This window comes from Myotis myotis, unplaced genomic scaffold, assembly GCF_014108235.1.
Source record: "Myotis myotis isolate mMyoMyo1 unplaced genomic scaffold, mMyoMyo1.p scaffold_m19_p_17, whole genome shotgun sequence".
Lineage (NCBI taxonomy): Eukaryota > Metazoa > Chordata > Mammalia > Chiroptera > Vespertilionidae > Myotis > Myotis myotis.
In genome coordinates, this window is record NW_023416321.1 from 41,295,037 (window position 1) to 41,308,916 (window position 13,880).

At 49.1% G+C, this 13,880-nt stretch overlaps 1 protein-coding gene across 1 annotated transcript in view; it reads right to left on the bottom strand.

The window, feature by feature from the left end:
* The window catches only part of PIK3R6 (phosphoinositide-3-kinase regulatory subunit 6), a 44,533-nt gene that overhangs the window by 26,554 nt on the left and 4,099 nt on the right, over positions 1-13,880 (bottom strand). The window contains exon 2 of the mRNA XM_036341793.1: positions 1,176-1,276. Within this exon, the coding sequence (XP_036197686.1) occupies positions 1,176-1,188 (13 nt within the window). The 5' untranslated portion in view covers positions 1,189-1,276. The remainder of the gene's footprint in view (positions 1-1,175; positions 1,277-13,880) is intronic.

Genomic DNA, 13,880 nt, shown 5'->3' on the forward strand with positions numbered 1-13,880 from the left:
ACTGATGAACTTTTATTTTATTTTTAAAATATATTTTTATTGATTTCAGAGAGAAGAAGGGAGAGGAAGAGAGAGACAGAAACATCCATGATAAGAGGGAATCATTGACTGGCTGCCTCCTGCATGCCCCACACTAGGGATCGAGCCTGCAACCCAGGCATGTGCCCTTGACTGGAATCGAACCTGGGACCCATCGGTCAGCAGGCCAACGCTCTATCCACTGAGCCAAACTGGCTAGGGTTCAGCTGGATCTTCTGACTGGGAGCCGCTCCCTGGCGGTGGGTGGGGTGTGGCCAGTGTGCATGTCTTAGGAATGATAACAACCTGGTCGCTGTGCTTGCCCTGCCGGGGTGTCCCCTCACCTTCCCCAGGACAGGCATCCTCCAGGGCCCTGGAGTCCGCGCCTGGAGGCCTGCGGAGTGCTTTGACTTGCTGGGGGACCACTGGCCAACACACACCTTAGGGGAGGGCTCATCTCTCCTTGCTCTCACAGGTTCACAGAAGGAAAAGAACGTAAGTTTTGGAATCAGCCAGATCTGGGTTCCAATCCTGACTCTGCCACTTTACTAGCTCTGTGGCCTTGAGCAAATTACCTAACCTCTCTGAGCCTTGGTTTCCTTTTCAGTAAAATAAGGAAAATCACACTGATATTCCTACCTCACAGAAGTACCTGACGTTTGCATGAGGCCATCCATAGTGAAATCGCTAAGAGCAGGATGCTGGAGCCGGGTCACTGGGTCAATCCCGATTTAACCACACGGCATCTGTGTGACTGCGGGAACAATGCCCGTCCTCCCTGTGCCTCGCTTTCCCTGTCTGTCAAATGGGAGTAAGAATAATATCTACCTTTCTAATGACTAAATGAGTTCATATTTGTCGTGCTTTCACTAGTACTTGATATAGTGTAAGCTCTATAAAGGGTTTTGTTCAATAAATGCAAGGCTTTGGCAATAAATCTCTCTTGCCTATTACTGTCCTTCTTCCCAGTGTCCACCTCAGTGACCTATACACAGCTGAGGCCAATAACAGTGTGTGGATGTCAGATGTGGATGTGGGTTGGCTCTCGCAGCCAGCTGGGGGGAGGTCCTGCCAGCCCAGGGCAGCCTCACCTGCAAGAGCGTCCTTCCCATGATGCACACCAGGCGCACTAGACCCCTCTCCCCGACCATACTGACCTGAGCTCTCCATGGGAGCGCGTGTGTGAGGAGGATGTGGTTGTCTCGGGCAGCAGAATGGAAAGTAAAGTGGTTTGGTTTTTTTCTGCACAGAGATGGTTCTGCAAAATAAGAGGCAGTGAGTGTAAGGGGTAGGAAGGTGCAGAAAGTGCACTTGGGGGGTGGAGGGGCTGCCAGGGACCTGGGCTTCCAGCACACAGCAGGAAAGCCTAGGTTTATGTAAGAAACACGTCTATGGTGCGTGCCATGTGGCAGGCGCTCCTCTAAGCACTTAAATAATGGTCAGCTCTTCAATGTTAATATTAACCTTATGTTGTAGATGCTATTTTCTCCCAAAGTACAAGTGGGAAAATTGAAGCACAGAGAGCTCAAATAGCTCTTCAAGGTCAAACAGCCAGTAAGTAACAGGATGAGCACTGGACTTGGAGCGTCTGGCTTCAGAGCCCATGCCCGCCCTCATGAGCCCAGGCTGCTCCACTGGAGGGCAGGGACTCCCACAGAGAGAGAAGACAAAGAGACAATATTAGGAATGACAAATATGCATATACATTTGTGTCTTTTAAAATATATTTTTATTGACTTCAGAGAGGAAGGGAGAGGGAGAAAGGAACATCAATGATAAGAGAGAATTGTTGATCAGCTGCCTCCTGCACGCCCTACACTGGGGATTGAGTCTGCAACCTGGGCATGTGCCTTGACCGAGAATTGAACCATGACCTCCTGGTTTATAGGTCGACGCTCAACCACTGAACAATGCCGGCCGCACTAGACATATATATTTGTAGCAAAAAAAAAAAAAAAAAAAAAAGAAAGAAAGAAAAGAAAATCTGAATCCTCTACATCATACATAGTTTTCTAGGAAAATAAAAATGACTCAAAAGTCTCTAGGAGAGCTGGTAAATCTGCTTATATGAGTAACCACCGAGGAAACAGAGAAAGGTGTCAAGGAACCAGCTCCTAAAATTTGGTGTCAGAGGGTTCCTGTGATAAATTCTCTCAAAGCTGCAAAGTAAAGTCATTTTCTACATTATTTAAACTGTCCCCAAAGGCAGCGAAAGAAAGGTTCTCTGAGAAAAAGCCAGCTTATCCTGGACACCAAAATCTCATAAAGACAGTTCTAAAAATAGATGAAGCCCTTCACACCCAGCGGGACAGCTATTTCAAAAAGAAAAGCAATAGGAAGCAACAAGTGTCGGCGAGGACGTGGGGAGATCAGAGTCCTGGGGCACTGGTGGCTGGAATTTAGAATGTGCAGCTGCTGTGGACAGCGGTCTGCAGCTCCTCAAAGAGTTGAACAGAGTCACCGTATGACCCAGCCATTCCACTCCTGGGTAAATCCCCAAAAGAATGGAAAATGGGGACTCCAACCAGAACCTACACACCAGTGTTCACAGCAGCATCATTCAAAGGGGCCCAAAGATGGGAACACTACAAATGCCCTTCAACAGATGAATGAATAAACAAAATGGGTGTATACATACACACAATGAAAAACTATTCAGCCTTTAAAAAGAATGAAACTATGATAACATGCTACTATTTAAGTCAACCTCGAAGACATCATGCCAATTGAAATAAGTCAAAATGACAAATATTATGTGATTGCACTTTCATGAGGCACCCAGAAAAGGTGAATTTATAGAGACAGAAAGTGTAACGGGGGTGTCTAGGGGTTTGGGGAAGGGAGGAATGGGGAGTTAGTGTGGAATGAGTTTCTTTTGGGGATGATGAAAAAGTTCTAGAAATGGGTAGTGGTGTGGAGTACGCAACATCGGGTCTGTACTTAATGCCACCGAACTGTATGCTTTAGAATGGTTCAAATGGTAAATTTTATGGTCTGTATGTTTTACCACAGTGAAAAGTAGATTAGGCTCACTTATAAATATACTAGAGGCCCGTTGCACGAAGACATTCGTGCAATAGGCCTTCCGTCCCCTGGCCGCCGGCACCAGTTTTCCTCTGGCACCCGGGACCCAGGCCTTCGCTCCGGCTGCAGTGGAGAAGCCAAGCCTCTTCAGTCTTCGCTCCGTGCCTGCATATGCAAATTAACCGCCATCTTTGTTGGGTTAATTTGCATACTCATCCTGATTGGCTGGTGGGCATAGCAGAGTGACACCAATTTCTATGTTTCTCTTTTATTAGTGTAGATATGTACACATTCTAACTAAATATCAACTAATTGAATTTAATGTATTAACATGACAATGAACTCAAAATAACTTTAGCCTGTTGATATAACCATAGGGATGAATACTAAAATGTGATATAACTTTGGCGAAGATTGGAAAAGACAGTCACAACAACTGCTGGTGAAGACACCCAGCTGGTGAGAAGGAAATTGGTATCACTTTTCTGGGGGTAGGTGGGCAATGAGTATCAAATTTCAAAATGTGCTTACTTTTTGTCCAAGAAATTCCATTTTTAAAAATGTATACTAAGGCCGAAACCGGTTTGGCTCAGTGGATAGAGCATTGACCTGCGGACTGAAGGGTCCCAGGTTCGATTCCGGTCTAGGGCATGTACCTGGGTTGTGGGCACATCCCCGGTGGGGGGTGTGCAGGAGGCGGCTGATCGATGTTTCTCTCTCATTGATGTTTCTGACTCTCTATCTCTCTCCCTTCCTTTCTGTGGAAAATCAATAAAATATATTTAAAAAAATAAATAAATAAAAAATAAAAATAGCCTAAAATCATATAAGGAGCTCACCTTGATCTGACCCCAATAAGCAAACTTACGATCATGATTTATTTAAAAAAAAAATGTATACTAAGGAACTTATCAGACAAGGGAATCAGGAGCATGTGCAGCAATGTGCACGAAAACATTGTTTATGGTGAGTGAGAACCAGAAGAAACTTAAAGGCCCAACTAGAGGATATTGATTAAGCAAATTAGAGTAATCTGTGCCCTGGAATACTACGTGGGCATAAAACTGAGTATGTACGTCTATATTTATTGCATTGAAAAGATTTGTAAGTGTTCATTTTAAATAGCCGGTAATGAAACAATGGACACATTTCAAACACATCAGCTTTTGAAAGTGTATTTCTAAATCTGCACATATGCATTAAAAAAGTCAGGCAAAGCTCAACATCAAAATGTGACGTCGGAGGTTCTAGATCTGGTGAAGATGGAGCAAGAACACTCCGCCGTGGCACCCCCACTGAGTGAGCCGAAAGCTCTGGACACTGTGTGTGAACAGCGCCCTGAGGACTCTGCAAGGCGAACGCAGCAAGCAGCAGGGGAAGGAGCCGGTCCTGGGAGGGAGAACAGCCCGGCAGTGAGCTCTCTGCTCTCCCCTCCCGTTACACCTTGGCCTGGATGCAAAAGCAGCCTGAACCTCAGAGGTGCACGCCGAGGGCAGACGGAAAGATCTAGAAGAAAAGCTTTCTCTTTCTGGCCTGACAAACAGAAAAGGGTCCCCTAAGGATTGGAGAAATGGGGGGATTCCTTCTTTCTTTTTGCCTTTCCTCCTGCTATCGCCCCCAGGAGTCCTGCCCAGCAGCAGCCGCAGCAGTGATGGCTGTGGAGGCCACGCAGGTCCCTATGTTATGGACTAGACCAGTGGTGGGCAAACGCATTAGTCAACAGAGCGAAATATCAACAGTACAACGATTGAAATTTTTTTTGAGAGTCAAATTTTTTAAACTTAAACTATATAGGTAGGTACATTGTTATTAACTTAATTAGGGTACTCCTAAGGCTTAGGAAGAGCCACACTCAAGGGGCCAAAGAGCCGCATGTGGCTCACGAGCCGCAGTTTGCTGACCACAAGACTAGAAGAACCATGTCCCAAGGGCCCTGGGAGAATCCTTATTGCTTTTCCCCTCTATCTGTGGAACAAAACACAAGGTACATGCCCTTGACCAGAATCGAACCTGGGACCCTTCAGTCCACAGGCCGACGCTCTATCCACTGAGCCAAACCAGCCAGGGCGGTAAATTTTATTTTAACGCATTTTTACATCTTCTGATTTCTTAATATTAAGCATGTTTGACTTTATTTTTCTTATGTAGCAGGCGGCACAGAGAAGGGAGAGCTAGCCTACATGTAAGCTGTGAAACAGCAATAACATGGACATCTGTGAGCCACCAACCAACCCAAGAACGCAGCCATCGCTTTGCACTGTGTGTGACAAAATCAGGGTGAAAAGCCGATAAACTATGAAAATAACTGCTCTTCTCTCCCTCCCTGGGCACCCGGAGCTGCTGAGCTGTGAGGCTGACCATGGCCTCCTGGAGCCTAAAGAAGTCCCGCTCCCCGCCCGCACCTGCGGGCCCAGGACTCGCCTCTCTGAGCTGCAGCCTCCGCCTTTGCCTGGGAGCCGGACACCCACCAGCACCAGAGAAAGGGGCAGACTATTTCAGGACAACGTTGTGATCACGGCTTGGCGTGGAGATCAGGGACCCACATCCCTGCTGAAAGAGGAACGCGCACTCATGACGTTTCTGTCTCTAAAGATGCTGTGGCACGTTTTTGTGGTAAGAATAGACATCACAACTGAATGAACTACGACAATTCAAACATGAAAATTCGGCTGTGAATGAAAGACTGTGGTTGGCCTTGGGGGTTCCCAGTCCAGGGAGAGGAGCTGGGGAAAGGCTGTGTGGTGTGGTCGGAGCCAGCACACGGGGACAGGCAGTGGGGACAGCACAGATCGGGGTCCTGGTCCCAAATCTAGTGGTGGACCCAGTGGCCCGGAAGTCCGTTCCCAGGTCCCCCCACTAGCTGTGTGGTTGTGAAGAAAGATCGTGATAACCTCTGCTCCACCCTCTCTACCTCCAGGAGTCCAGGCCACCGGCATCTCTTGCTCAGTTAACAGCAGCCTCCCCACTGCGTCTCCCAGCTGCCACTCTCCCCCTGCAATCCAGCCCTGATTAAAGCCCTCCCATGGTTCCCTTAGATCTTACAGTGAACGCCACACTCCTCATCCTGCCTACATCTTGCCTCACCAGCGCACCTCTCCAGCCTCATCCCCTCCCCTCCCCCGTGGCTCATCAGGGTCTCACCTCATGGCTTATTTATTTATTTATTTAAATATGAAAGCATCTGTGGTTTCTCTTCTTCTTTTTTAAAAAAAATATATATTTTATTGATTTTTTTACAGAGAGGAAGGGAGAAGGATAGAGAGTTAGAAACATCGATGAGAGAGAAACATCAATCGGCTGCCTCCAGCACACTCCCCACTGGGGATGTGCCCGCAACCAAGGTACATGCCCTTGACTGGAATCAAACCTGGGACCCTTCAGTCCGCAGGCCGACCCTCTGTCCACTGAGCCAAACCGGTCAGGGCTCATGGCTTATTTTTAATGTCACTTTTCAGAGAGGACTTTCCGGACCAGCCTATAAAGCGGCCCTCCCAGTCATGCTCTAGCGCACGTTGAAGTTTACTCAGCGTTTCTCAGTAGCGGAAATGTTCCTGTGCTTTAGTGTTTTGACTGCCCGTTAGAACGCGAGCTCCACAAACACTGGGTCCTGGCGTGTCTTCTTCATGCAGCGTGTCGGGCACCGAGGGCACTGTTGGCGCCCAGTAGACAATAAATACACATTTCAGAGAAACATGTGATGGATGAATGAAGATGAAGTGTCTTGCCAAAGTCACATGGCCAATGCATGAGGACACCCGGGCTAAAGCCCACCCTGGGGTGTGCCATCACGGCCACCTCCCCGGCCTTCCTCCCAGCACCCCCTCAACCTCTCTGGTCACCCTCTGCCCCAGTAAAATAAAATGAACACACAGACGAACTTCTGCCTGGATAGAATCAGCTAATCATGGACATCAAGCAGCCTCTACGGAAAACAAGTCACACACATACACATTGAAAGAGGAGTGTCCTCTTACTGTGTTAATGTGGGGGTGTCTGGGCTGATTTTTCATTGAAAGTGAAATTCTAAGAAGCTTAAACACTCTCTGTCAGAAAGCCTCCTTAGTCACTCTTCTAGTCATTCCGTCGCTCTCTCATGCATTCGTCAAACCTTTATCCGGTGTTTACATATATCTGTGCAGCTGCTGGGGCTATTTTGTCCAGCCCCCCTGTCCCCTGCAGGGCACCTCTGTCTATTTCCTGTCCTTTGGGGCTGCTGACCACACCAGTGCGGGGGGGCGGGGGGAGGACGGGGTGACACCCTCAGGGGACAAGCTTGCAAGGAGACAGGAAATGGCAACAAGCAGAACCCAGGACATTCTCAAAATGCATCTCTCATTCGTCTTCACTTCAGGATGACACGGGTTTCTCGGGGAGTAAAGCTGCCCGTTTAAGCACTCAGACTGCCCCGTCTGTGAATCGCAGAGGAGCTGACCGCACGTGCCACGTCGAAACCCGAGGACGATCTCAGAGCTGCTGGCAGGTGAAGGAGCCTCCGTCCTGCGCTGCGTGGCTCCGACTTTCTGCTTCCCAGCTGTGCCTTGCACCTCACTAGGATGGGGGCTGCTGTCCAGGCCACTGGCCTCTCGGTAATTTACCCAGCCAGGGCGGGCGGGGTTTTGTCACTAATCTGTCTGCTTGGAGGGGGAAGGGATGCTTCTTTCTGATGTGCACACAGGCCCCGGGTGCTGGCCGCAGCCCTGCCTGAGCCTCTCTGTTTCCCCTCCAGCAGCCAGCGTGCATGCAGGAGGCTGGGAAGCCAGAGGAGCCCCCGGGCTTGTCTTGTATGAAACAAAGCCTGAGAAACTGCTCTCTGCAAAGAGCATGACACGTCCACCCCCAGACTTGGAACACGTATTTGGGCTGCTCAGAGGCCCTGGGGGTGGCTTCCTAGCGCTGGACAGAGCTTTGAGGGTCAGAGGTTGCCGAGGAAATGAGAGAGCATCTAGGGGACGCCATCCCTGTGGCAGACACTGTGCAGGGCGGAGAGCACAGAGACCAAGAAATGACAGGGGGTGGGGTTTCTTTTTGGATGATGAAAATGTTCTAAAACTTATGGTAGTGATAATTGCACATATCTGTGAACATACTAAAAACCACTGAATTACACCTTAAAAAAGAAAAGAAAAGAAAAAGAAACGACAGGGCCCTTGCCCTTAGGAGCCGGAGGTCTAACCAGCCTGTGACTTCTTAGTGAGCACAGTCACACTCCCGGCCGAGACACGCACACTGACAGCTCACAGACCCAGTGTCCACAGCCTGCTGATAACCTACCCGCTTCACAGGTTCACACGGGGAGCCAGAGGCGCGCTCTGCCTAGTGCAGTGTTAAAACTCACCTGTCACATACAAAACCAGGCCTGCGGTAAACATAAAAGGCACACGTGGCTGTACAGTGAAAAGCAAGTGTCCTCAGCTCTCCTCTGGACGCTGTGCCCTTCCCCAGAAGGAGCCGTCGTGTTAAAAAGTCTTAGTCTGTGGCCAACATTTAAAAGTATATGCACAACCGTGGACACAGACAGCAGTGTGGTCGGCCGGGGAAAGGGGGAGGTCCGGGGTGGAGGGGGTCAGTGGAGGGGGAAAGGGACATTTGTAATAATTCCAACAATAAAGATAAATTTAAAAAAGGAAAAAGGAATAAAAACAAAGTCAGCCGGGCTCGGGCGGCCTGTGGTGCCCATGTGCCCATGTGAATCGTCTGACAAGCATCCATGGGGCACTCGCTGCTTCTCCGAGCACCTGCCGCATGGGGTCCTGTGTGTTAGTTGTCCGGTTGCCCCGCTAGAATGTAAGCTCCACGGGGCAGGACTCTGTCACGTCCACTGCTGTGTCCCCATTACCCCACAGGGTTTACACCCCCCGGAAGGCCCTCAGTAAATATCGTTGAATGAACGGCTGCCAGGCTCTCAGATAGAGACGAGACAGTGTCACTGTCCCCAAGCTGCTCTCAGGCCGGGAGCAGAAGCCAGTCTGGGGGGCATGGCTGGTAGGACACATGGCACAGGAAACAGACATCATCTTGATGCTCAGAGTACTGGCAGAGGAGCCAGCCATCCCATGGGGAGGGGACGCGGACGCAGACACAGTAGCGAGGACACTGTGCTCTGCCACACTCCCATCACGGACACCCCTGCCCCCTGTGCTTGGGGATCTGTCTCGGGCCCCATCTCGGACAACCTGGCTGCAACACCAGGCTGCTCCTTTTGTGCCTCTGACCAAGCAAATGGCACCTCCGGGCTCCGCTCACGTGCCCTGCGGTTTCCCTGTTCCTCTAGTCACAGCAAGAACGTGGTATCACAAGAAAGAAGCACATGACCTCTGTCTCCAGCACCCGGCACAGGCAGCAGGGCGCGCGGCCCCGGGGTGGATCCCAGTGAGCCGGGAGCAGTGCCACGGTCACTGCACTGTGGCCTCTCACCCTGCACTGTCCGTGCATCGTTTCATTTATTCAGTAGTTATTGAGCCTCACTGTGTGATGGACACTGTGTTCCAGACACAAGGTTGGAAAACGTGTCTTCAGTTGAAGACCAGATCCATGCATGGATGGATTTATTCATTCATTCATTCAACATTTACTGAGCATCTTCTGTATGGCAGACACTGTGTTCGGTCCTGGGGATATGGCAATACTTTATCATAGACCAAGACACCTGCCCTCCTAAAGGTTGTGCCCCAGTCTAGTGGGTATGTAGTGAGTATGGACGGTATAGACAAAGTCAGTGATTAAACTGCATGTTAGATGATGGCCGTGCTATAAGAATGAGACTGGGAAGGAGAATGAGGGGTTCCAGGGTTGGGGGTGTGGTTTTTAGAAGGGTGATCAGGGAGTTCTCATTGAAGAGGTGGCATCTGAGTAGAAACCTGTAGAAGGAAGAGAGCAAGCTAGGTGACAGCTGCAGGAATTGGGCCCCAGGTGAAGGGAGGAGCCAGCCAGGCGCTAAGGAGGGTGCTGGCAGACAGCTCTCCATGGTTTATGCAGGCCTGTGGGCTTTCGTTTCAGGTCAAGAATTCAAGTAAGTTTGTGTCATGAATAGCTTTGGAAAAGAGAGAGTGTGTCTCCCCAGGGCAGAGCGCCATTCAGTATAATAGAGACAATGTTTCCTTCCAGGGCAAAGATCTGCTGGCAGCTCATTGTGAAACCTGGGCTTCCCGAGCTCAGGTTCCTTGGTTGGGACAGCATTCACTGGCTCCACTCCTTGCTGTCCCCAGGGGCTTGGCAGGCCAGGGGAACCGAAGGACATGACACTCATGCTCTGATTGTGCTGTGAGTAATAAAGTCCTTCGTCTCTGACCCTGGAGTCGAGTGTTTTCTGCCAATGTCCTTAACACTGTGGCAAGCGAACTTGTTAGTTGTGGGGAAGCACGGGACTTGGTTGGAAAGTCTGTAAGGAGGAATCTCCAAAAGGTCGGGGGGCCTTGAGGGGGGCCTTGCCAAAGCTGCAACCCCTGCCTTGACTTTTCCAAACAAGTCTGAACCCCCGGGTGTTCTATTGGAATCTTTATGTCTAGTCTCTAGACATGTCCTTGCTTAAAGGACACTGCCGACGCATGTGTCTTCTCAAGGATGCTTACCCTACTGATAATGTCTAATAGTTAATTTTAATTCAAGCTGCTGTTACAATAAAAGCCTGAGGAGGCAGGCAAACGGGGCTGTTTGGTTCCTCAAACCAAGCAGTCCCTTAGCTTTCTCTTTCACAGAAACTAGTGTCAGAGTAATCATTCATCTGTAGCTCAGGGTCTGCTGGTCAGCCCCGGCAGATGGTTTCCCATGTGAGGACCGAGGAACTGAACAAGACTCGAGGAAAACCTCGAAAATAAAGAGGAAGAAAAGGAAAGTAACTGCACAGTAAGTCATTGGAGCCCACTGGGGATTTCCAAGTTCGAGGGGATTGTTTCTCAGCTAAGCTTTCATAATGGGACAACAGTTATCCACAGAACAGCAGCAACATATCACAGTGCTAAAGCAGTTAGTAAAAGCAGGTGGTGCCTCTGTTACAGAAGAACAACTAAAATGCCTCTTACAAACTGTTATAATTTATAATCCTTGGCTTCCTGATGCTGGAATGCTAGACCTTAATCTCTGGGAACAAGTGGGCAGGAATTTAAAGAGAAATCAGGCCCAGGGAAAACGAGTGCCCTTATCATCAGTAACTATGTGGTCATGTTATCTCTGTTATGCTTCTTAAGAATGTAAGTATATTTTCCATTGGAAAAATAAACCTATTTCTAAAAGTACAGGGGAAAAAAAGGTTTTCCCTGTATTTGCCTAGGAAGCAAAGGTTTTATATGTATACTAGAGGCCCGGTGCATGAAATTTGTGCCCTCGGGGGCGGGGGGCCCTCAGCCAGGATTGAGAGAGGGCACAAGCCAGGCCGAGAGACCCCACCGGTGCATGATCGGGGCCAGGGAGGGACACGGGAGGTTGGCCAGCTGGGGAGGGGCCACGGGAGGGCTCCAGGGCATGTCCGGTCCATCTCACTCAGTCCCAATGGGCAGGACCTCAGCAGCAAGCTAACCTACCAGTTGGAGCGTCTGCCCCCTGGTGGTCAGTGCACATCATAGAGAGTGGTTGAACTGTCTTAGCATATCATTAGCATACTAGAGGCCCAGTGCATGAAAATTCATGCACTGGAGGGGGTCCCTCAGCCTGGCCTGCCCCCTCTTACAGTCCGGAGCCCTCAGGGGCGGGAGGTGACCTGGCGATCAGGAGATGGCGATGCCCCCATCACACCTCTGCTGTTGCCACTGCCAGTAGCGCAAGCCTCAGCCGGCCCTGGTTACCTGCACCTTGGGCTGACCCTGGGGTGACTGGGCAGCCACCATCTGAGGCTTGCCTGCACCTTGGGCTGGCCCTGGGCGGCTGGGGGGCTGAGGGGACTGGGGGACTCTGGAGGCAGGTGCAAGGCAAGGCTGGGCCTGCCTGGGGGCGGGCCCGGCCTTGTTGTGTGTGCCTGCCACCCTGGTGGGGTTGAGGGGACTGGGCGCTGCCATCTTTGAGGGCAAGGCAGTCAATTAGCATACTCCCTCCTTATTGGCTGTGGGCACTGCCATCTTTGCGACGGCATGAGGATCAATTAGCATATTCCCTCTTTATTAGATAGGATTATGCTTTGATTAGTTGAACAGATGACTGGACAACCGAACACTTAACATATTAGGCTTTTATTATATAGGACTGGAGGCCCAGTGCACAGATTTGTGCACCGGTGGAGTCCCCTGGCCTGGCCTGTGGGGATTGGGCTGAAACTGGCTCTCCAACATCCCCCGAGGGGTCTCGGATTGTGAGAGAGCACAGGCCAGGCCGAGGGACCCACCAGCGCATGATTGGGGCCTAAGAGGGACCGCGGGAGGGGTCCAGGGTGTGTCTGGCCCATCTCGCCCAGTCCCGATGGGCCAGACCTCAGCAACAAGCTAACCTACCAGTCAGAGCATCTGCCCCCTGGTGGTCAGTCTACATCATAGTGACTGGTCAAATGATGGAATGAACGATTGGACACTTAGCATATTAGGCTTTTACTATATAGGATTATTAAAATGATTATGTTAATCAGGAACTTGATTACTTTAAATGAATAAATTACTTAACACTATTTAATAATCTCTATATATAAAAACCTAAGCGACTGTTACGACTGGACGACCAGATGACTGGAAGACCGGCCAGTAGCTATGACACACACTGGCCACCAGGGGGCAGACCCTCAATGGAGGAGCTGCCCCCTGGTGGTCAGTGTGCTCCCACAGCCAACCTCCTGTAGTCTCTCCACCGCTGCCCCCTTCCCCCCCCCGCCCCCAGCCCCAATCAGCTGGGAGGGACCCCACCTGTGTATGAATTTGTGCACCAGGCCTCTAGTAGTAGTAGTAATAATAATAATAATAATAATAGTAATATACAATCTTTTAGTCTAATGTATTTGACAATCCTTCCAGGGTTTAAATTTTAAGAAACTTTTCCTTGACCTAGAATTAGCTGTAGGTCATTCCAAAAGGCTCTGGAATGCCTCAAATGTTTGTTTTCTCTCTCACAAAGGAAAGTTTCCTGCCCAACGTACATGGGAAGCTTTGTCAAATAATAATAACTATGTCATGCTTTCATTGATAGCTCTAATTATTATTAGAATATTGTGTTTTATTGTGTTTTACAGAAAGGACAAGATTCCATGTCACTTCCATTACTCCATAAAGTATTTGGATTTATAGAAGTACTAGCAGGAAAAATCAGGAGAAACAAACATTTTATTATGGGGCTAAATGCATAGAAAATAATTATATAGCTTTTATAACTTTTGTTAAAAGTATTACTAATTCTTAAACTTTTTGTTTTTCAGATATAAGGAAGTATTTTAAAAGCAATTTGGTAAATTATATATTTCTCTTTCTACTTGTCCCTCCAGAATTCTTAATAAGTAGCAATACATTTATTTACATAGATTCAATAAGAACTGTTTCCAATTATAGCCATAGTAACCAAGATAAAAACTGACAATGGGCCTGCTTATAGCAGCCATGCGTTTGCTACCTTTTATAGGACTTGGTCCATCCAGCATTCCACGGGAATCCCTTACAATCCACAGGGGCAGGCCCTTGTCGAGCACACCCATTTGACATTAAAGAGCGTACTAGTAAAACAAAAAAGGGGGAATATAGGACTCAAGGACCCAGTGAATTATTAACATGGGGGAGAGGATATGGGTGTGTTTCACCCCCACAGGGCCGATGTGGATTCCAGCGCATCGGATTAAACCCTATCATGGCATGGCACGGTGACTGCCAGAACTCCTCCAGCCACAGTAGTACGACTTTCACTGATAATATTACTGACAATAGCCTGACTTACACCAC